The sequence below is a fragment of the Callorhinus ursinus genome, unplaced genomic scaffold, assembly GCF_003265705.2.
Source record: "Callorhinus ursinus isolate GAN/ISIS: 27379988/994484 unplaced genomic scaffold, GSC_fseal_2.0 scaffold6, whole genome shotgun sequence".
NCBI lineage: Eukaryota > Metazoa > Chordata > Mammalia > Carnivora > Otariidae > Callorhinus > Callorhinus ursinus.
Window position 1 is genome coordinate 18,074,929 of NW_027397068.1, and position 23,116 is coordinate 18,098,044.

A 23,116-nucleotide genomic window follows, 5' to 3' on the forward strand; every position below is an offset into this window, starting at 1 on the left:
CTTGGCTCTTTCCACAGTTTGGCTATTGTGGACATTGCTGCTATAAACATCGGGGTGCACATACCCCTTCAGATCCCTACATTTGTATCTTTGGGGTAAATACCCAGTAGTGCAATTGCTGGATTGTATGATAGCTCTTATTTTCAACTTTTTGAGGAGCCTCCATACTGTTTTCCAGAGTGGCTGCACCAGCTTGCATTCCCACCAACAGTGTAGGAGGGTTCCCCTTTCTCCGCATCCCCGCCAACATCTGTCGTTTCCTGACTTGTTAATTTTAGCCATTCTGACTGGTATGAGGTGGTATCTCATTGAGGTTTCGATTTGGATTTCCCTGATGCTGAGCAATGTTGAGTACTTTTTCATGTGTCTGTTGGCCATTTGGATGTCTTTGGAAAAACGTCTGTTCATGTCTTCTGCCCATTTCTTAAATGGATCATTTGTTCTTTGGGTGTTGAGTTTGATAAGTTCTTTTTAGATTTTGGATACTAGCCCTTTATCTGATATGTCATTTACAAATATGTCCTCCCATTCTGTTGGTTGTCTTTTGGTTTCGTTGACTGTTTCTTTTGCTTTGCAAAAGCTTTTTATCTTGATGAAGTCCCAATAGTTCACTTTTGCCCTTGCTTCGCTTGCCTTTGGCGATGTTTCTAGGAAGAAGTTGCTGTGGCTGAGGTCGAAGAGGTTGCTGCCTGTGTTCTCCTTTAGGATTTTGATGGACTCCTGTCTCACATTTAGGTCTTTCAGCCATTTGGAGTCTATTTTTGTGTGTGGTGTAAGGAAATGGTCCAGTTTCATTTTTCCACATGTGGTTGTCCAATTTTCCCAACACCATTTGTTGAAGAGACTGTCTTTTTTCCATTGGACATTCTTTCCTGCGTTGCAAGAATTAGTTGACCATAGAGTTGAGGGTCCATTTCTGGGCTCTCTATTCTGTTCCATTGATCTATGTGTCTGTTTTTGTGCCAGTACCATACTGTCTTGATGAATGTTTTTATTTTATCTTCATTTTTGAAAGGCAGCAGTTTTGCAGAATAGAGGATTCTTGGTTGACAGCTTTTTCTTTGATCACTTAAGTGTTACCCAACTGCCGCTGGCCTCCATTAATTCTGCTGAGAAGTTACTTGCTGACCTATCCGGGGTTCTGTGGTAAGCGATGAGTCATCTTTCTCTTGATGCCTTAAAGATTTTCTCCTCGCCTTTGACCTTCAGCATTTTTACCATGATGAATCTCATTGTGGAAATTTTTGAGTTTGTCCTCTTTGGAATTAGCTGAACTTCCTGAATGTATAGGCTACTGTTCGTTAATAAATTTGGGAAATTTTCAGCCATTATTTCTTCAAATATTTTTTTCTGCTCTTTTCTGCCCTCTTCTGGCATTATATGTATGATGGTGCACTAATGGTATCCCACATTTCTCTAAAGCTCCCTTTGTTTTTCTTTTTTTTTTCAGACTGCATAATCTCCAGTCATCTATCTTCAAGTTTGCTAATTCTTTCTTCTGCCAATTCAAATCCACTAATGACCCCTCTAGTGAATTTTTCAGTTCAGCTCTTGTACTTTTTAACTGCATAATCTCCATTTGGTTCTTTTTTATAATTTGTCTCTTTACTGATATTCTTTATTTGATGTGACAGTGTCATCATACCTTCCTTTATTTTGTTAATCATGCTTTTCTTGAGTTCTTTGAACATACTTATAATGGCTACTTTGAAGTCGTTGCCTATTAAATCCAGGATCTGATTGCTCTCACTGGCAGTTTCTGTTGCCTGCTTTTTTTCCCCAGTATATGTATCATACTTCTGTTTCTTTGCATGTCTTGCGACTTTTTTGTTGTTGAAAGTTGGGCATTTTTTAGTGAAATCTACTTCTCCTCCTCTCCGCCTCCCTCCAGTGTGAAGCCTCTAACATTGCCCCAAGCTCGTATAACCTTGGGTATTCCCCCAGTCTCCATTCGAAGACAGTGGTTTTGACAGGGCTCCCTTTGTCCCTTTCTCTAACCACACTCAGCTGTGAAGCTCCAGTAATCAAAGCTGATTACTCTATTGTTTTATAATGCCCGGGGGGAATAAACTGCATTGATCTAATCAAGTTTGGGCTTTTCTAAAGGGACAATTTCTGTGGGCAGTGTTTGGGATTTGTTCTGATCCAAGGGCTCTTTCCAGCTGTCTCTTTCACCATTTTCTCACCAAACTAGACTGTTTATAGATCAGCCTATATACCCAATGACTCCATTATTCTCCTACCTATTGCCTATCACCACAAACTCCACTGTTTTTGACAGCACCCTTAGGCTTGAACTTTTTCGCACTGATTTGCAAATGAAGTCGGTTCCTTTGGGAGAGATTCAGGAGTTCTCTGTTCTTTGGTCTGCTTCTCCTCTCTCCACCTCTACCAGGCAAAAGCTCAGAGGTATGGCTCTGGTGTTGGGGACAGGTACAATGGTGCCCACATTTGTTGAGTGACATACCCACTATAGGAGCTGAGTACTTGTGGAAGGAAAGGCAGCAGACCCAGGCATCCTCAACTTGCTTCACGTGGCAGGGAATTCACACCTTTAAGCTGTGGCAAGGATGACCGGTGCCTGGGTGCCCAGTAAAAGAATTGAGCCCCCACTTCTCAGCCACACTTGCCTGGAATATAACCTTAGTGTAGCTTGGGGGCAGGATGAGAAATATTGATATCCTGCCTCTCACAGGATGATAGCCCTCCTACTGGGAGCTGGGGAGAAAGAAACCCCTATGTTCTTGGATCTACCAGTCTGGAGTAGAGTTTCTGTCTTACTGAGCTGGGAGTAGTGAAGAAGGGAGTGGTCTTGGTTCAAACACCACACAGACTTCTGCTGCTTTACCAAGTTTTAGTAGATTTTCTTAAATAAATGTTTCTCCATTTGCTATGTACCCTTAGGACTATTTTCAGAGAATTTAAATGCTTTCTTTTAAAATAATTTCCACTGGTTTTACTGGGGAGTAGGTCAGCAGAGCTCCCTATGTTATCAGGTCAGAAGTGGAACTCTTTTAAGCTCTTGAGGACAGGTTTTTGAGTGGACAGTATGCTTAAAATGCTCTTGGGCATTTACCTAGGAATGGCCTTGCTGAGTCATTTAGTAACACTAACTTTCTGTGATTTTACAGATTATTCCTTTAAACATTGAGACTACAAGGAGAGCAAGAATTTTCTCTCAGCCACGCACACAAATCTGTTTAATATTGCTTCCTCAGCTTATGAAGACAGCAATGCGGAGATAGGCAATTCTGTAGTCTACCCATCTGGAACATGTGATGCCCTCACCAGCTAGATGTGAGCAGCAAAATTCACCTTCCACACCCTGTCCTCCTTCCTGATAAATATTACTATCACCAAAACAAGAGGCTAGCTAAAATTTTATACTGTCTGCTCCGTCTCAACAAATTTTGTCTTGTACGCCACAACAGGCTTTCACTGAAAGTATGCATAAGTTTTCAATGAGGACAAAATTTCTAAAGAAGACTCTGGGGTCCATCTGGGTATTTTTCAGTGCAGAGATGCTACTATCAGGTAAGGGCATTCTATATTAACACACCAAAACATTTTTTTGTAAAACCAAACTTGGGAGCAGAAAAACAAAAACCAACCAACCATTTTAATTATTAAAATAAATACACATTTAAACAAAATATGCATAGATTTTGAGATAAAACAGAACATTTCAAAGAGCTACTGGAGCTGTCAGCTACCACTCTGGGTGCTGCCCTCAGATTCTTCAGGATACTCGCTGCACTCACTTATCACAGCAGTTAGAAGTACTTAGGTGGAAGCACTCGAGAAGCCCTACCCTGAACAATCACCTTATAATGATAACACACACACACTCACACACAGCATCCTATTTACATTAAAAACTCCTTCAGGAGAGAACTATGGCTACTCTTCTGCATATTCTCAATAAGCTTATTAAAGCATGCTACTCACAGTGGGGATGAAATAAATGATATTTTAAAGAATCGCCAGCAGTAAGGCTGATGAGACTGACAACAAAAGGACGAGGATCAGAGGATCCTTACAGGTCTGCCTGTGAAATCAGCGTAGGTGTTCTCGCAGGAACCTGAACAGAAGCGCTTGCGCTGACCCCTCACCACATGGTGTGTAACAGGTTGATTTAATACTGCAGTCAGATTAAACAAATACTCTTTAAAAGGTTAACGAGTCCAATCAGAGGAAGGAGCCCTTAAATAAACTGTTTGCCTTGGGGGAAAAAACAAAACAGAAATAAACTACACTGAAACATGTCAGTGTTTAACCATTTTATCATGCCCACCCTCAGCAACCCACTGTTTTTTAGCCACAATATGTAGAAACTGATATTACCTAAAGAAAACTATAACAACACAGATTCAAACTAACCTTGGGGTTCATTGACCAACATCAAGCATTTTAAGACGCCAGGGAGGAGAAGCTGAACCTCAGAAATCTCTACGCTAGTGTCTTTGAAGAGCTGCAGGACAAAGGCCAGAATAGAGGCTAAGCGAGGAGGGAGCAAGGACCCTTTACACTCCAAGTAGGACTTCCTAAAAAGAAGCACAATTTTGTTTTTTCTTCTAGTTAAAGTTTCAATGAACAGACTCAAATGTCATACACTTTAAAGATACTGACAAATTTTACCTCCCAAATTAATAAAGCACAATTAAAATAGTGTATTTTACCATGCTATCCTCAAGCAAAAAAATTTAGAAGCAATGACTGCACATCTTTGCTGTGTTATAAGGGCCAAAGCAGAATAAAGACACAATCAAAATTTAAAACAACCTGATCTTTAAATGAACTTAATCAAAACCCAAATGAAAACCTAATTGTTAATTTTTTTTCCCTTTCTAATATGAGCCCGATTTCCTCTATCAGCTCCTCAACAATGCAACATTTTCTTTAATGTCAAATTTGCATAAAGAAATCTCTCCTCACATTTATTTATTTAGGGATTTGGGAAGGGTCTTATTTTTCCAAATCAATAAGAGGACTGTCCTAAGAATTAGCTTCCCATTCCAGCTTTACCTCTTTCTTTCTCTTAAGAAATAAAAAAAATCAAAGGTAATTTAGGATTTAATATTTTCTCTCAAAGCAAAACAAATTTTAGCATTATAAGTCAACAGAGATCATAAAGATAATTTATCCTACTCATTTTTATCTCTCTACCTCTTAAGCAGGTGTTGGCTCATAATAGGTATTCAGTAGATATTTAAGTGAATAAATGAAAGTGGGAATTGCTCAGTTTCTAAAAGGTCTAAGCAACATGAAAAATTGTCAAGTATAGCTAAATCTACGCTAGACATCCATATGTACTTGCAAAGCAATAAAATTTGCCAAAATGAGCCATGGAAATCACTAAGGATTATAAAGTCTTTAAGGGCAGGAACTATGTCTTCATCATCATTTCTACTCCATACAGTGGCTTCCAACAAATACTCCATTTTAGTAGATTCATTCAATCTTTGAGGACAAGGGTTTTGTCTTTTTGGTTCACCGTTGAATTCCTAGACTAAACATTTGTTATGCACCTGCAGTATATCAGGTGCACGTGTAAGAATGAAATGGTAAATACGGTCTCTGAGGCAGGGGCTCACTGTCTAGTGGAAAAGTCGGACAAGCAAAAAAAATAAATAAATAAAAAGGCTATTATAATATCATGGGATAGGTGCTTTGAAAATAACCCCAGAATTCTCAGGGATTCAGAGGAAGGAGCCTCAACAAAGATGGGGAACTGCAGGAGGGGAGAAGCATGGAATGGAAGGATATTGTGGGTTTGGTTGCAGATCACTATAATAAAGCAAATGTCACAATCAAGTGAAATGGATTTTTTGGTTTCTCAGTGCATATCAAACCTATGTTTATACTCTGTTGTAGTCTATTAAGTGTGCAACAGCATGATGTCTAAAAAAAACCAATGTATACACCTTAACTTAAAAATACTTTATTGTTAAAAAAACCTGCTAACCACCATTTGAGCTTTCAGCCAGTTGTAATCACCGATTACAGATCACCATGACCAATATGATAGTTACAAAAAAGTCTGAAATATTGTGAGAACTACCAAAATGTAACACAGAGACATGAGGTGAACAAATAGTGTTGGAAAAATGATGCCAACAGACTTGCTGGATGAAGGACTGCCACAAACTTCCAATTTGTAAAAAACAGTATCTGTGAAGTACAATAAAACAAGGTATGCCTGTATATCGCCGTAGCATCTTGAAGTTTAAAAACTAATTTCATATGAAGCCAGATACTCCATGAAGACAAAGAAAAAAATAACTTCTATTACTGAATCTATTGTTGCTGTTAAAAGGTAACAGAGAACCTAACGGGTTGCATTTATGCATCTAATAATAAAATGAAAGTTATTAAGACAGAGAGGAGACCAACAAAACAGGACTTCTTAGTCCTTCCTTTTTCATATTAGCATTCATTTTTTCACTTAGTTGTTCTCTTTTAAAAATATAAATAATGTGTTTTCTATAGTAGAAAATACACTTACTGTTGATCTGATAAGAACTAAGAAAATATGTATCTTTAGGACATGTATAAGGAAAATAATAGCTATGTAGAGAAAACAATTTAAAGAGCATTGACTCAGGCTGTCATGAGCAAAAGTCATTTTAGTAAATTCTTAGAGACGATGTTTCTCAGGAAAAATGAAAGTTTCTAAACTACCAGCATCCCAAGGGTTGCCAATACTTTGGGATGCTTTGTTACTTTAAATAAAGATTAATACATTGTAAATACCACTTGTTTTTAATATTTAGATGTACCTTATGACTTGTACGATGCATTTCTTTAGAGGTGCTATCAGTGGAACAGCGGCGGAGTTTCTCAATGCCAACAAAACAGGGTGTTGTACGAGACCCGAAACATGCGGGGACGATGGAAGAAACCGCCCAATGTACTGCTCAATAACACTCCCTAGTAATTGGTTCAAATAGGCATTTGGATTTTGGGACTGACCACACACGATACACATGCCCTACAGGAGAAAAAAGAAAAGAAATAGTAAAAGACAAAGTTAAAAAAAAAAAAATATATCAAGGAACTTATTTAGTCCCTAGCATTAGTATTTATGTCAGAATGTGTCACCCATAATCAACAAAGACACAGCCCAACATCAACAGACGATGTGAATATGAGGCTCAGGGAGTTGCTGAGCTTGGGTGAGATCCATGGGGTGGTATCTAACCAAACATGCGTGCCTTTGGGGTGTGCGCAAATGAAGCAGGGGAGAAGTGCAAGAAGACAAAGGAAGCTTCCTTCTTCCTCTCACACCCAGAGAACGTGACCACCACACTCATCAACTACATTTGTGTGTAATTTCAAAGTAATAAAATACATTTTTAAGTCAGTTTTTTTATGTAGGTACTGGTCATTTATCTGAGCGACACTACAGAATTTATACTAAAAATCTCCCATGGTAAGAAATGCGATAAATTAAAAGAAAAATTGACAGGGGAGAAATACAGAAGAGTACAACTCTGATTAATGACTATTTTAAGATTTCATGTGTCAGGCACTGTGCCATATGCTTTATATCCTTTACTTCATTTAAATTTCTCAAAAGAACAATGAGTTGGTTATTATCACATCTCCGATTTCATAGCTAGGGAAACTGAGGTTTAGAGAACTTAAGAGTTCTGTTGATTTAATCCTTTCCATTTGTATAGAAATTAACAAAGTTAACAAAATAATTCCATGTGGATTACAGTATTTGATACCTACAAATAATGAAACCAACACCCTGAGAAATATTTTTTCTGCCATTGTTACTAAATACTGCATATTAATAAAATACAATCACCAAGACAATGACAAATTATGTGTTAAAAGTTCATTTATAATTTGGTACTTTGCAATTAGCAACTAGAGAAATAATTAGAAATGTTTATGTATCCATTTTAGCTGTAAATGAAAGATTATTTGTAATAAAAGTAGCATACAGCTGCTGACACTATCAAACAACTGGAAAAAAAAAGCAATGAATACCTTTCTAAACAGTTTCTTCAATGTTTTTGTTTAAAACAAAGCACATTATTAGATGATGAAGTAATACATGGATATGTTCAGAAAACTCTGAAGAGGAAAGCTGAGTACCTTTAATAAATGAAAGGTATAGCTCTATAAGTCTGCCAAATGGATAAATTCACCAAAATTTTCAATTAACCACTTATGAAGTATTACAAGAATTTTTTTTTTTTTTTTTTTAATTAGGCTCCCTCCACACCCAACATGGGGCTTAAACTCATGACCTTGAGATCAAGAGTCCCATGCTCTACCGACTGAGCCAGCCAAGAACCCCTAATATGAATTCTTGTTGTACTATTTTGGCTTAAGAGGGCCACAGAGCACACGTTTTTCAGACTCTCCTGCTGCCCAAGATTCCTTCCCATCCATATTCCCTGATTGGCAATACTTTATCTTTCTGCCAGCAGACACACTAAACTTTATTATGTTATGTTATTACCAATACAAAATTAAAAAGCCAACTTAAAATTTCTTAGAAACTGTAAAAATCTGTTTAAAAAAATCCACCTGTGGAAAAGACTGCTTATTACCTAATCACATTCTGTTCTCCTTTTCTTCCTCAAGTTTCCCTTGTTGAACCCCATATTAAGAAGCACTTACCTTCAGTATGAGACACCAATGAATAACAAAGCTTCCAAGCCTGTGCTTTCCCCTGAATGACAGATCAATATTTCCAAGTGCCTACCTAGATACTGCATAGCACCTCAAACGAAAGCTGTTCAGAAATCAATTATTACCTGTATCCCCACATCTCCAGAATTGCCCATGTTAGCAACACTATGATCTACATAAGCAGCCACTCTGGAATCTAGGAAGTATTCCATTTCTTTCTGTTTCTCCACAGCATTCACTCAGCAAGTATTTTTAATCAGACTTCCTAAATGTTTCTGCAGTCTGCTGTGCAAGTTCTATACCCACTGGCTTCGTTCAAAACCTTCAGATAATGAACTATTCACTGCCTTCCAAGTCTCCAATGTAACGCCCACACCAACCATCTTAGATGTTGCCACCAGCATCACCTTTCCTTTTTAAATTTTTTATTGTTATGTTAATCACCATACATTACATCATTAGTTTTTGATGTAGTGTTCCATGATTCACTGTTTGCCTATAACACCCAGTGCTCCATTCAGTACATACCTCCTTAATACCCATCACCAGGCTAATCCATCCCCCCACGCCCTCCCCTCTAGAACCCTCAGTTTGTTTCTCAGAGTCCATAGTCTCTCATGGTTCATCTCCCCCTCTGATTCCCCCCCTTCATTTTTCCCTTCCTACTATCTTCTTCTATTTTTTTTTTTAACATATAATGTATTATTTGTTTCAGAGGCACAGGTCTGTGATTCAACAGTCTTACACAATTCACAGCGCTCAACATAGCACATACCCTCCCCAATGTCTTATCACCTGGCCAGCATCACCTTTCTAACATGTAAATAGGATATGTCACTCCCACTCCCCTATTCAAAATTCATCAAAAATCCATCAACAATGCATTCAACAATGTAAAAGAACAAGTGCAGATTTCCTAGTGTGGCACATGGAAACTTCTAGATGAATGTCCAACCACAATCGAATTCTTTGCTCTTCCCCAGCGTGCCATACCTTCTTAAAGCTCATTCCTTTTACCTACTGTTCCTTCTGACAGGACTGGTCCTTCAACTCTTACCCACTCTGCTCCTTTACAACTCGTCTCCTTTATGGTATCTTCTCTCCCAACTCTTCATCACTGTCTGCCTGGCAGACAGCTGAGGCCTCTAAGGCAACAGGGAGCACACTACTGTGTCTATGCTAGTCAGCCTCCTGTCTCAACTTTAATTGCTTCTTGGGAGACTGTGCCTCTTCCATCTTTGTTTTCACGGCCAAACACAAGAGGAATTTAAAACTTGTTCAACAGAAGTGCCACATGTACACACATAACCTTGAGATGACAATGGATGGTTTTCAAATATGCAGTTAGGATACTGTTTTAAGGCAAAGTTCCATTTTTTTCTTTTACACTTGCAAGCAGCCACACTCACTATACCTGGAGATACAAAGGAAGACTCTTTTGGATTGCAGTCAGCATAGGTGCAGGCAGCTCTCTCTCTGGCTGTAGCACGGTGTGTGGCAGCAGTAAACAATCAATGATCCGGAAGAGGAGTTTTTGCGCTTTTGAGGTGGCAAAGATCTGTGCCCATGATTTAACGAGAATTCCTGACAAAGAGGAGTTAACAGCAGGTATGGTTACCTTCTAACCAGAAAGTTCTGCCATTCCACCATAAAATTTATATTTAAAGCACACAGGACTAAGTTAAAGTAGGCAATAGAGAGAAACTCGTATTAGAAGTCAAAAGACTGATGTCACGCCATATATTTCACTAAAGAGACAAATTTCTCTCAGAATTGTGGGCTAAGAAAAACGTACATTTCCTAAGCAATTGGCATTTAATACATATACGCTCAAACATATCATGTGATTTGGCTATACATTATGTGAATATCACATAATGTGATCACAATACTGATGACATATCGTAATTAATCAGATCTCTCTTCTTGCTTTGGCTGCTAGGAAACTCAGAGGTGAATTTATAACCCAACTTTAAGAACTCTAGAAGACCATGCATTATGCTTTTATGTGTGTGCTCACTCTTCCTGGGCTTCAGCAAGCTACTACTCCACATTTACTTTTTTGATACCTTTATCTTACATAAAGTTTTATAGGCTGTTTCAACCCAGTTTGCAACACAAAAAGATATAATGAAATTTAATTTAAAGTAGGAAAAAAGGATTAACTGTAACCTTGAAGCAATCACTTAACCTCTCTGCATTTCACTTTTTGTAACTTTCATTTGTTTAATATACACAGTGAGTTTCAATTTTGATCCTGAAAGAAGAGAAGCAGACATCTTCACTACATGAAATATATTATGTTTTCCTTCATGTTCGGAGTCAGTTGCTATATTTGAAGAGAGTGGAGCTAAAAATGAGTACCCTTTGTTTAGTAAAGTAATTAAGAGCAGATACCCTGTTCCCATTAGAGTCTATTTCTGCAACTGAGGTCTTCTTTATTGAAACAACGAATTTAAAAAGAGATCATTAAGCACTTGCCCAAATGGCACAGTGGTACCTGTACTGCATGAACTTTTGTATTTTATTCCATCTTAGAATGCAGAAGAGATGATAAAATTCAAAGCCATTTCCATAGAACAAAAAGTTTAAAATTCAAGCTCTGAAGGAAAACAAAAATATGCTTATAGAAGAGTATACTGATGTTAAAAGAAAAAGCCCAACCAATAATCACTTCTAAGAACAACAAACAGCAACATTAATCTTCTGTTGTAAAAGGAAATACAATAATCAATCATAAAGAAACACAATGCTCACTTGGCAGTATTTTAAATAACGGTGGCTTGCTCCTCATTTTTCCAGTAGGTGGAAAACTGGTGAATGACAGCAATGTAAGAAGAACTCACATCCTAACTAACATTAATGTACCCGTAAAGGGAACTGCCATCACCACTGACATTTGAAATGATTCATATCAGTCTTAGGTGTCACACAGGAATGGACTTATAAAGAGCAAGGGCCTTCCAACCAAAAATGCTATCATCTACCCTTGTATTTCATCTTTGCAATGGTTACAACACTTCTGAAGATCTTAAAGTTTTAGGAGTTCATAGAAGGCAGAGGCAATCCATTTGTTTCATTGCCAAATCAGAACCCTAATTTTTTTTTTTAAAGATTTGAGGGGGGGAAGGGGAAGAGAGAGAGAAAGAGAGAAGGAGATAGCGTGAGCATGTGTGCAAGCACAGGGTGAGGGGGCAGACGGAGAGAGAGAATCTCAAGCAGACTCCTTGCTGAGTGTGGAGCCTGATGTGGGGCTCAATCCCAAGACCCTGAGATCATGACCTGAACTGAAATTAAGAGTCAGATGCTCAACTGACTGAGCCACCCAGGTGCTTCCAGAACCCTAGTTTTTTAAGTTTCAATGAAGAACATTTAAGTGTGTGGTATTAAAAACGCAAAGACAGGGGCGCCTAGGTGGCTCAGTTGGTTGGGCGTCTGCCTGCAGCTCAGGTCATGATCCCAGGGTCCTGGGATCAAGCCCCACATTGAGCTCTCTGCTCAGCAGGGAGTCTGCTTCTCCCTCTCCCTCTGCCCCTCCACCTGCTTGTGCTCTCTCTCAAATAAATAAACAAATCTTTAAAAAAATGCAAAGAGAAAGAAATTTTTTAAGTAAAAAACTTTGAGAAAGGTTTAAATACATAGTATAGCTTTCTAAAAAAACCATCTTTTTCCTGGCTACAAAGAAATTGCTTATGTAACTGATGATGCTGAAAATATAGAAAATTGTGGGGAACATACTTGTACAACTGGAAGAGAACCGTACTATAAGAGTTCTCATGTGTTTACTTATCTTCTATTCTATGCATATACCATGCCTTAAAAAGAAAAAGAGGAGGATTGGGATCATTACAATAGGCTTTTAAAAATGTACTTATAGTTAGAAAGTAACTTTGCTCATTTAGGAATGTTAAAAGATACATTATGTACTATTTTTTTTTAAAAAGATTTTATTTATTTATTTGACAGAGAGAGACACAGCGAGAGAGGGAACATAAGCAGGGGGAGTGGGAGAGGGAGAAGCAGGCTTCCCGCGGAGCAGAGAGCCTGATGCGGGGCTGGATCCCAGGACCCTGGGACCATGACCTGAGCCGAAGGCAGACGCTTAATGACTGAGCCACCCAGGTGCCCCGATACATTATGTACTATTAGCTAGGTTTATAAAATCATTATATTCCAGAAACATTTATTTAGTATATGATATCTTCCACATTGGTGAAGCTCTTCAACTGATGTATCCCCAGTTCCCAATGCAGGTTGAATATCTAACTCAGGAAACATTTTTATTTGTTCAAAATACAACATGACAACAGGAATAGGAAGTTCAAAAGATATGGCCACTATCATGAGTGAGTTTAAAATTTAGTAGGGGCATGCCAAGTACACAAATAATTATAAAAGCTGGCAAGCTATGAAAAATGTCATAAGAGATGGACAGATGAAGCATAATCAAGGAGACCAAGTCTACCTGGGAGCGTGGAATATTTGGGTTGGGCACTGAGGGTCATGGGTAGAATTTCAATTACAAAGACAAAGGAAGAATGACTGAAGAGAGAATGACCAACAGAAAAAACATGGGATGGAAAAATAAGAGATACAAATAGAAAAACCACAAAAAATGATATAAAGAGGAGGAAAGTTGAAGATACTACTCATCAGTCAATCCTTTCTCAGAAATTACTGAGTTACAATTAAGACCCCAGAAGCCTTAATCTTAAGTGTGACTTTATGAATGTTTGCACCTTTCACTAGCACTCTTGTAAGGAGACAACAGAGGTATCCCCAGTTAGGAACTGGCCAGGTAAATAAAACAGTTTTTCTGTGGTTAATTCTTTCCCTCAAGTGAATATGATATCCCCAACCCATACACTTAAAGAAGGTCTGAACCCTCAAAAGTTTATACTTGCTCTTCCTCCGTTTTGTTCTGAGCCTTTTACATACAGAAGACAATAAATTATCTGTTCTTAATTTTTAACGCATAAATGAGGAACATTGTACCAGTATATTCTATTCCCAGTCTCTGAGATTTAGACAAAAGGAAAGAATACAGATCTACCTTCCAGGAACTCAAAACTCAACCATGTAACAAAACAAAGAAGGTCCTCAATCTTCATAAAGAGAATTTTATCCTGGGTCTACATATCACCAATCTGAATATGATTTTGGAGTTATGACTATCATATATTTTATAAAATAAAGATATATCCTGAAATCATACATTTAGCTTGGCAAAAATCTAACAGAAACTAATAAATTATAAGCCTGAATGCCGAAATACTTATTCATCTACATCTTACTATGTTAAATTTATAATAAATTATCACATATATTTTTCCCTAAAATTAAGATGCTTTTATTGCTACTATAGCTTTCACTACATTCCACATCATCCATATTTACACATTTTTGCATTCTCCTTTATCTTTCACAACAAAGATAAAAGGTTTCAGACAGCCCAAATCAGGTTTATTCTTATGTTCACAAGATCAAAGGGAGCAGATATAAGGTTTAGGCCACAGAGAAATTAAAAAACAAAACCAAACAAACAAAAAAACCCCCAACAAACTTAACCCCCCCCTTAAATTCTGTATAAAAACTTCTAAGGAAATACTTCTCATTTCCCTTTATCCAGTTCCTATTTTTCGTTAGTAACATGGCTTTAGTGAACAAAGGTATTCAAATTACTGACTTCCTCAAGGATGAACTGTGTTGTTATAGCACAAGCACAGAAAAAGATTTCTTTTCTGAAAGGAGAAAACATAGTATTATGAGAAGCAAGATTTGAAGCATAAATATCTCTAGTGCTGTAATAAATTATTTCCTGACCTCCTTCATACAGAGCAGACCAGAAAAATAGAAGGGAGTGATGGTTTCCTGATATTTTAAATTCTAACAAAGCACAGATAAGCATTAAAAAAAAAAAAAAGTCCATTTTAATTATCCAGGTATTCACAATGTGAGTGATTCACAACAGACTACTGACAGCAAATTGGTATCAGGCTATTTTGTTTTGGTCATAATTAATATGAACACAAGCATAACAAGAAGAATTCTGAAAGGAGGCAGGGCAAGACAGGATACACTAGTAGAAAGCCAATATGAATTACTGTAAGCTAAATCATTGTCTTTCAAATTATTCTTATGATTGTATGGAGAACAGTGATTTAGCCAGTGTATTAGTATATTCCTATCTATCATGATACTACAGGTTCAACCTAAGGAAGTTTTAATAATGTCAGGAGTACATACCCATTATCCTGTAAGTCAGTTGCAGTCCTGCACTGGAAATTTTTTTTCCCAAATAAGGTTTTATATATTTTAATATTTCACCAAGGTATTCTAAGGACTTTGTGACCATGGCAGATTTATCAGAAAGGTTCTGCAGATTCCCGTAAGTAATACCAACAGCCTGTAAAAAAAAAAAAAGGAAAAACATGATTTAGATTTCCAAGTTTTACACAATACTGACTTTGAGAAATAAAAAAAATTTCTCTCCCCACACACACCCCTTACATTCTTAAGTGTACATCCTTACCTTTCCAATGTTCACAGCAATTAAAAAATGCCAGTGGAAAGAATTGTCTTGCCTTTTGTAATTAAAATAAAAGGTTAAAAGAATAAAAAAATCAATGGAACCAATATAAGAAGTTTTATCAAATCATGTCAAGCTTTCCAAATATCCTAGTATACAACTGGCAATTACAATTCCCAAATTCCTATAAGGAAAACCTACAAGCAAGGTTACAAATTCTTACATGAAAGACCTCTATGATGTTCAGTTCTGTGATATGAATTGATTTTTTTCCCCCAGAATTTTCTTTATAAGCCATTAATTAGATTCTAGCTTAACTTTCTCAGAGGAAAAATGATGAGGTGCAATGGGCACAGATGGCAAAATGGTGAGAAAATTGGGTGGTAGGGAGAAATGTGAGGTGAGGCAGTGAGAGAAGGTAAAATGGGAAGAACAAAGGAAATAAAAGAAAGAATAAGTTGAGGAAAAGTGAGAATAAGCAAGAGGTAAGCAGTCACAAAAAGAATCAAGAGCAGACTGGCTAGAGATGGGTTGGGAGGTTTCAGAAGAGAAGCAAAGTTTTCAAACCATTCATTACTGGGGACTGACTTACAGTGGATTTCAATGACCTAAATTGGACATAATAGTACCAATATACATAGTTATGTGATTTTGCTCCTGCAGCTCTCAGCAGATAAGACAAAGAAGAGAAAAGCAAGTGGTGGCACCAATCCAAGGTTGAAGGTTTGTAGGCAGAACCAAAAGAACCAAGATGGAAGACTGGAGGGATGATGTTGTAAGAGTAGAGCTGCAGTGAGGCCCCCTAAGGGGTCTAATTACGGTGGAGAGAAGAAGTAAGGGAAGGGAAGAAGTAAGACCTTGGAGAGGATGTTGCACTTGGAGAAAAGGAAGTGGAAGGTCATGTGAGGTCACTTGGAGAACTGGAGGCACAGGTGGTGATAGTCAAAGAGCTCTCAGATAATCCACGTGACGCCATAGGTTCATTTAGGTTTAGTCATGGGAGTGGGTCAATGAAGTAGAGCAGGAGTGAAGATCACCAGAAGACTTGTGGAGGAGCTTTGAAATGAGGGATTAGGATAAGTTATTCAAGGCGATATTAAAGTTAAGTCATGTTGATAATAAAATGTAGAATGGAGGAAAAGATAAGGAATCTATGACCTGGAATGACTATGAGGTGGATGACGAAAATAGCAACAAAAGAGAGACTTGAATCTTTTTTTCGATTTAGCTTTCTGCCCTTGGCTCTCTATTTCTTTTTCTAGACCAGAAGTTCTCAAACTTCTCAGTTCCCTTTTATCCTCGTAAAAGCCGAGGATCTTAAGGTGCTTATTATTATTTGGGTTATATCTACTCATGTTTACCATATAAAATGAAAAGAGAACACTTAAATTATTTATTAGCTCATTTAAAAATAATAAGCATTATATATATGTTAACAGAGTAAAATCTTTTTACAGAAAACAGCTTTATTTTCCAAAACAAAAAAAAATTAGTGATAATTTTTACATTTTTGCAAATCTCTTTAATGTCTGGCTGAATAGAAGACAGCTAGATTCTCATATCTCTTTCTGCATAAAATCTGTTGCAATATGTTGCAGATGAAAACAATTCAATCTCACACATATATGTAACCGGAAGAGAAAGTATTTTAGTAGATTTTTCAGATAATTCATTCCTCTGATATCCCCTTTCAGGGAATTCCTCTCTGATATTACACCAAAACTTGACAAGTGGTATTTCTTAAAGGTTAACTGTATTATGGAATTCAGAACCATGTCAACGAATATTCTGTACTCTGCTACATTAAAAGCCACTGATCTATTTTGCTCTTTGAATGACTGTTAAATACCCATGCATGCTTTTAAAAAGCCCCTTTGGTTATCTGGAAAATTCTGGCTCACTGAGTTATAAAACTTCCCAATGTGGACACATTTCATTATTCATTTAAAAAAGTTCTATTTGTTAATACTACCACCAGTGTCATCAGGAAAGTCTTTAAGTATCATGACGCTCTCAAGCTCATAATGGCAAATACAAGTTTTCCAAAATTCTAATTTTCTTAAAAGTTCAAATTATGTCATTACCAACAAAAACTGTCAGTTCTTTTTTTTTTTTTTTTGAAGTGAAACTCATTTCATACATTTCTGAGAAAATGTCTGCCAAATACCAAAGTCTGAATAACCATACTTTGTTAGTTTTTCTTTCAAGATAAAAGCAGTCAGGTCAGCTTGTAACTCAAATTACCAAACAAGTGCTGTTTATTTATAGACAGCCACCTTGCTTTATATGCAGCAGACATGCTTTAAGTACACTTCCCATTGTCATTCACAGGGTGTTAAAGGATGTACTTAAGGGTCAAAATTCAGTAAAATTAATAATTTTACTACTTCATTAAGGAAATTCTTAAATGAAACTGGATTCTTTTTTTTTTCCTGTGATTGCACGGCAGCGAAAATGATGACCGCCAATATAATCTTGGGCCATCGTATTGATTTGTGCTAAAGTTTCTGCACTATTTGTGCAAATGTCAATACACTTTTGAGCTTGTAAAATTCCTGGAAAGGTATCAGTAACCCCCAGAGGTCTATGAAACACACTTTTGAGATCTACACACTGTTCTAGAGCTCAGTATTTCTTTTGTGGTTAGCCTTCATTTCCTTACACTGTAAGACATGTATTTCTCAGACTATCTCAGGGACTTCTCCGATGTCATTACTGACACGTCATACTATCATTTCTGTGCAGGAAAGAGTTAACACAATAGGCCTAGACTTGCTATCTTTAAAAAGGTCTACTTGTAAGTCTGGCCCTTGGCTGGCGAGTGGGGCCTCCGGTTTTTCCCCACCATTTCCTGGTAAGAATGGCTCACTGAGCCTAAACTATTTGGGGAAACAATGTAGTTTATGCTGAGTATCTGTCTCCATTCTGGGGGTCTGGCATTTTCAAAGAGCTACATGACCAGTCCCCATTAAAAACCGCAGGCACTGGGACACTAATAAGTTTTCCTGGGAAACAGCACTGCAGATGTGTTGTCACAATCCCACCCTGGAAGAATTAAGCATGCCCAGTGCAGCTCCTAGGAGAAGACCACTGGAATCCGTACCTGGTGCCTCCAGACTTCACCCCATGTACCTTTTTTCTTTGCTGACTGTGCTGTCGATTCTTTCACTCTAATAAGGGAGAGTTGTGAGTAAAATTATATGCTGAGTTCTGAGTCCTCCCAGCAAATCATATAGCACTTGGGAATGATCTTGGTGACTCATCATACAATCTCAAACTAAACCAGTTTAAAATTGGACTCCTCACCTACGTCTCCCTCACCCTAAATCATGATGCTCCTATTTCTCCTTAGGGTATCGTTCTTCTGGTTAAACACAGTGTTTATCTCAGATCCCTTCAAAAATCCCATAATTCAATTTTCAGTTTCTTCTAAATCTAACTAGTTTCTGGCCAACAGTTCTTCTGCACCTTTAATCTACCGTTACTAATTTTCTTAAAAAGTCATTTGATCAAATCAGACCTACTTAAAAATTTATAAAAACTTCATACTGTTCACAGGAGAAAATCCAAACTTCTTAAGACCAAGATGCTCTGAATTATTAACCTACTGAATGATCTAACAACTAACTGGCACTTAGCATACACTGTCTTATTATTTTAACCTTTGTGTTTATCTTGTATTCTCAGACAAGTAAAAAGTTCTCGAAGATCAAGGACCACTTCTTCTGGTTTCTCAAATCCCTAAGAAATCCTAGCATAATACTATCTAGCATTTAGCAAACAACTATCATTTACTGTGTGGTGAAAGAACAATTAATTCAGACTGGCTTAAATTAGTAGAGTCTCTGAAACTATCAGTGAAATAAAGGACTTCTACCTCCCTTTCTGGTCCAGTATGGTTCCCAGCGTAAGTGTTTAAGTACAGGTTAAGATTCAATCAATACTAAATAAAAGGCTAAATAAATGTCTGTTTTATAGCTGCATAAACAATTACTAAATATTTTTAGGATTTATATGATATCACTAATCGTCATACGACTGTACTTTTAACTTAATGTAAACCAATGGAAGAATTCACATTTATGGAAAGAGCTTATAGGTTGTATTTTTTTCATTGACATTAATACCAAACACTCTGAGGGAAAATAAACCAACTTTTATTGTGAATAGCTTACAAAAACACTAATCTAAACATGTTAACAACTTCAACAAGGCTGTAAAGCAAAGAATACCACATAACAGAAATTCTTGCAAAATTAATATTTAAAAGTCAAATGTTGAAAGGGGACTATTTATTATGGAGACAAAACTAAACAAATGGATTGGATTTTAAAGCCCCAACCATAATGATATGAAGCAGTTGGTGCTTATGCTAAATACAATAAAATTTTACTGTAAAATTTACTGTTTGCTACAGGGTGGTAAACATTAAGTTGGAACTATTATGGGATCATGTACAAGGCAATCTAGTTCCCAAGTATCTGGAGAATATTGCTATCTAGCAGTTTTAGCAGTAAGATATTTCTACAACTGACAGAAGCCTTAGTGTGAGGGTATTATGTAGCATTTTTTTTTTTTTAAGATTTTATTTATTTTCTTAGCGAGAGAAAGTGAGCATGAGCATGGGGGGTAGGGAAAGGGAGAGAAAGAATCTCAAGCAGACTCTGTGCTGAGAGCGGAGCCTGATGTGGGGCTCAATCTCACCACCCTGAGATCATGACCTGAGCTGAAATCACGAGCCGGACACTTAATGGACTGAGCCACCCAGGTGCCCCTATTACGTAGCATTCTTTAGTCATTATTTTTCATTAAATGTAATTCTTCTGGCTGTCCTTAAGAGTGAATTGTACTAAATCAGTCACATTTTTATTCCTCCAGAATTTTATAATAGCAGGCAAACAATAATGATTCAATTTAAAATAATTCATTCTATAGAAAAACTTCATAAACACTTCAAGTTTTTGTGAAAAAATAATTATAACTGATTTGGACAATTATACTAATAAATGAAAAATACCTCAAAAAATAGAACAAGTGCTTTTGTAGGGTCTTCTGGACTGGATAAATATTCAACTTGAGCCTTTGAGAAAATATTCTTTATTTCTGAGAGTTTAAATAGCAACCTTGTCAGTTCAGCCAACTGTTCCAAGTACTCTTTTTCTGTTGAGATAAAAACAACATAATAATATTTATGTTTTATTATATACATTTATATTACACATATATATAGATGAGAGTAGGGAATGCAGCATTCATTTATAACATCCTTTTTTTAAAAAAATTCAAATTTCCACATAATTGAAAACTTTCAATTAAGTCTCTAAGGAAAGGTTTTATTTAAAACCAAACAAACATATACTTATGAATGTCCTACCCCAAAAGTTTACTCATGTAAAGCTAAATGATGCAATAAGATATCAAAGTAAATTTGGAGGATTTTTTTCGGTCCAGCCTTTGTGTGATTTATAAATGGCCATAAAGAACAGCTTTATGAAAGGCATGCCCTATAGACAACCAAAACTGTATGGATATTTTAAAAATAAAGTACAAGTATCATTTTGTGACTAATAATGTAGAGCAGGAGATAAAATATCTAATATAAAATGGGAGAGAATTATTCATAATTGGATACTTTTTAAGGTGTTAACAGTGTGATATTTGGTTATTTACTTTATAGTTTACTTTTTTTGTGTGATCAGTTTCTTCAAGGTACAAAAATAGCTTGTCACTGGAGAGCAAGCTTTTGTTCCTGGCTTCCAAGGAAACAAGTTCTTTTATCTTTATAGGAGAGAAATTTGTCATATATGGTAACAGGAAAATATCAAGAAAAAAAAAACAGGCTGAAAAAGGAAATAAGTTATTATTTATACATATTACAAACATTTTATATAATATTACAAATATATTTTGTATCTTTTTCTTTTAATTTATGTAACAAAACAGGAAATTTTAAACATACTTATATATCTAGAAAGCAAAATGCCTGAAATACTTACCAACTGCCTGTCCAGGATTTATATCAATGAACAAATCATCAGGCACATAGAGGTTGTTTATGTACATTTGCAAAACGCAACGAATCCATGATCTTACAGTTAAGGCTTGAAAAGATACACAGCCTGTATGAGAAAGTGCTTCACATAACATGCTGTAAAAATAAGTTGATGGATATTAATTAAACCAAAACCTGACAATAATGTTCCCTGAGTAGAGAGATTAAGAAATGAAGGAAAACATTCTAACATACCCCACTTATTAGCCTCCCTTATTTTACACACACATTAATGCAGATAGGCACTATTGAAATTAATACTACAGATACACCTAAAAAGAAATTTTACATAACTATTCTTGCTTTCATCTGTAATCTTCTAATTTTTATTTTTCCTCTTTCCACTGATGGCACACGTGTAGGGTTAAGCCAAGGGGAAGAAGGAAGAGAGAATAAGGTTAAAATGGGAAAATTGAGGAAGGGGCTAATAACTTGCAAGGTGAGATGATAATGAAGTGGAAAGTAGGAAAAAAAATAGTGGCCCTTAGAGTAAATAAAAAAAGAACAGAAGTCATGACCATTTATATAAGAAAAAGTTAAAGACAAAGTATATTTCTGTGTGAGTCTTCTAAACAATCCCATTCCCATTCCTTTCTTTCCTGCTACCCCACCCCATGGGCAGTCATTATTAAAGAATTCTAAAGTAACAACTGAAAATAAAATCTTTCTATGAAGCCAAAGGCCTGGCTAAATCTGGTATCTACCCATTTTATCATCGGGGGTTAGAAAGGACGAGGGTGGTCTTAGGCTAACTATAAAGTGCTAGGTAAAGTCAGAAATTTAAATAATACATATAAGTCATAATTCTAAAAATACTGTTTTGTGGAATGCCTGGGTGGCTCAGTAGGTTACATCTACCTTTGGCTCAGGTCATGATCTCAGGGTCCTGAGACTGAGTCCCACATCGGGTTCCCTGCTCTCCCTCTCCCTCTGTCCCTCCCCCACTTGTACGCTCTCATGTTCTCTCTCTCAAATAAATAAAATCTTAAAAAAAAAATTCTGTTTTGAAAACCTTTGAAAATAAGTTGCCACAAAGAGTACACAGTGTAGAACGCAGGTTCGTCATGTATTACCTATACAACCTTCCTAAAATTACTTAACATCTTTACGTCTCAGTTTCTTCAACTGTTATTATATACCAAATATTATTTTTTAAACTAAATAAGTTAGTTTCCGTAAAACAGTTTCAGCAACTAAACAAATAAATTAGTTTCAGCAGACAGTTTCAACAAAAGTATTTAATAAATACTAATAATGTTTGTTACTACAGAATTCTCAAGCTAGATGGGATTCTAAAAATAATCCAAATAAGGTTGAACTCCCTTACTTTTTCCCACTGAAAGCCAATGAGAAGTTGACTTAATATCTGCTTGGTGAGCTTGTCAATGAGAATACCTCACCGATTGCATCCCCCTTCTCACTGACTGGCAGCTTGGACAGGAGCTAGAGGGGTCTCTTGAGTATTCATTTTATTTTCCCTCATCTTGATATTCTTATTCAAATTTTCCTGATTACACTATTTCTGTTTTAATTTTATTTATTGTGTATTTTTTCTATTGGGGTTCCTCAGATCTGTTATGTAGCAGAGCAGGAGACATAGATAAGGAAACCAACGTTCAGGGCGATGAAATGTCTTGTTCATAATTGTACAAGAGACAGATCTTTAAAAATCTAACTGTGAAAGGAAAAGCTATCATTGAATCTAAAAATACCATAATATACTAGTATCTTATAGAATCAGCAATATTAATTGCATAACTTTGTTCACAAAGGTGAGTATAGAAAGGTCATTTCAGGATGGAATAAGGCAGTCCTACAAAAAAGTTTTGAAAAGGGTGCTTAAGCAGCAAGGTTTTTGTTTTGTTTTGTTTTGTTTTTTAAAG

At 36.5% G+C, this 23,116-nt stretch overlaps 1 protein-coding gene across 6 annotated transcripts in view; it reads right to left on the reverse strand.

Annotated features, from left to right (window-relative positions):
• MMS22L (MMS22 like, DNA repair protein) overlaps window positions 1-23,116 on the reverse strand; it is a 128,609-nt gene that overhangs the window by 13,134 nt on the left and 92,359 nt on the right. For all 6 annotated transcript variants that reach the window (XM_025862847.2, XM_025862866.2, XM_025862857.2 and 3 more), the window contains 6 exons: window positions 21,178-21,329; window positions 20,199-20,341; window positions 14,899-15,058; window positions 10,067-10,236; window positions 6,780-6,991; window positions 4,381-4,544 (listed from right to left, as the gene is read on the reverse strand). In XM_025862847.2, coding sequence (XP_025718632.1) covers window positions 4,381-4,544; window positions 6,780-6,991; window positions 10,067-10,236; window positions 14,899-15,058; window positions 20,199-20,341; window positions 21,178-21,329 — 1,001 coding nt within the window. The remainder of the gene's footprint in view (window positions 1-4,380; window positions 4,545-6,779; window positions 6,992-10,066; window positions 10,237-14,898; window positions 15,059-20,198; window positions 20,342-21,177; window positions 21,330-23,116) is intronic.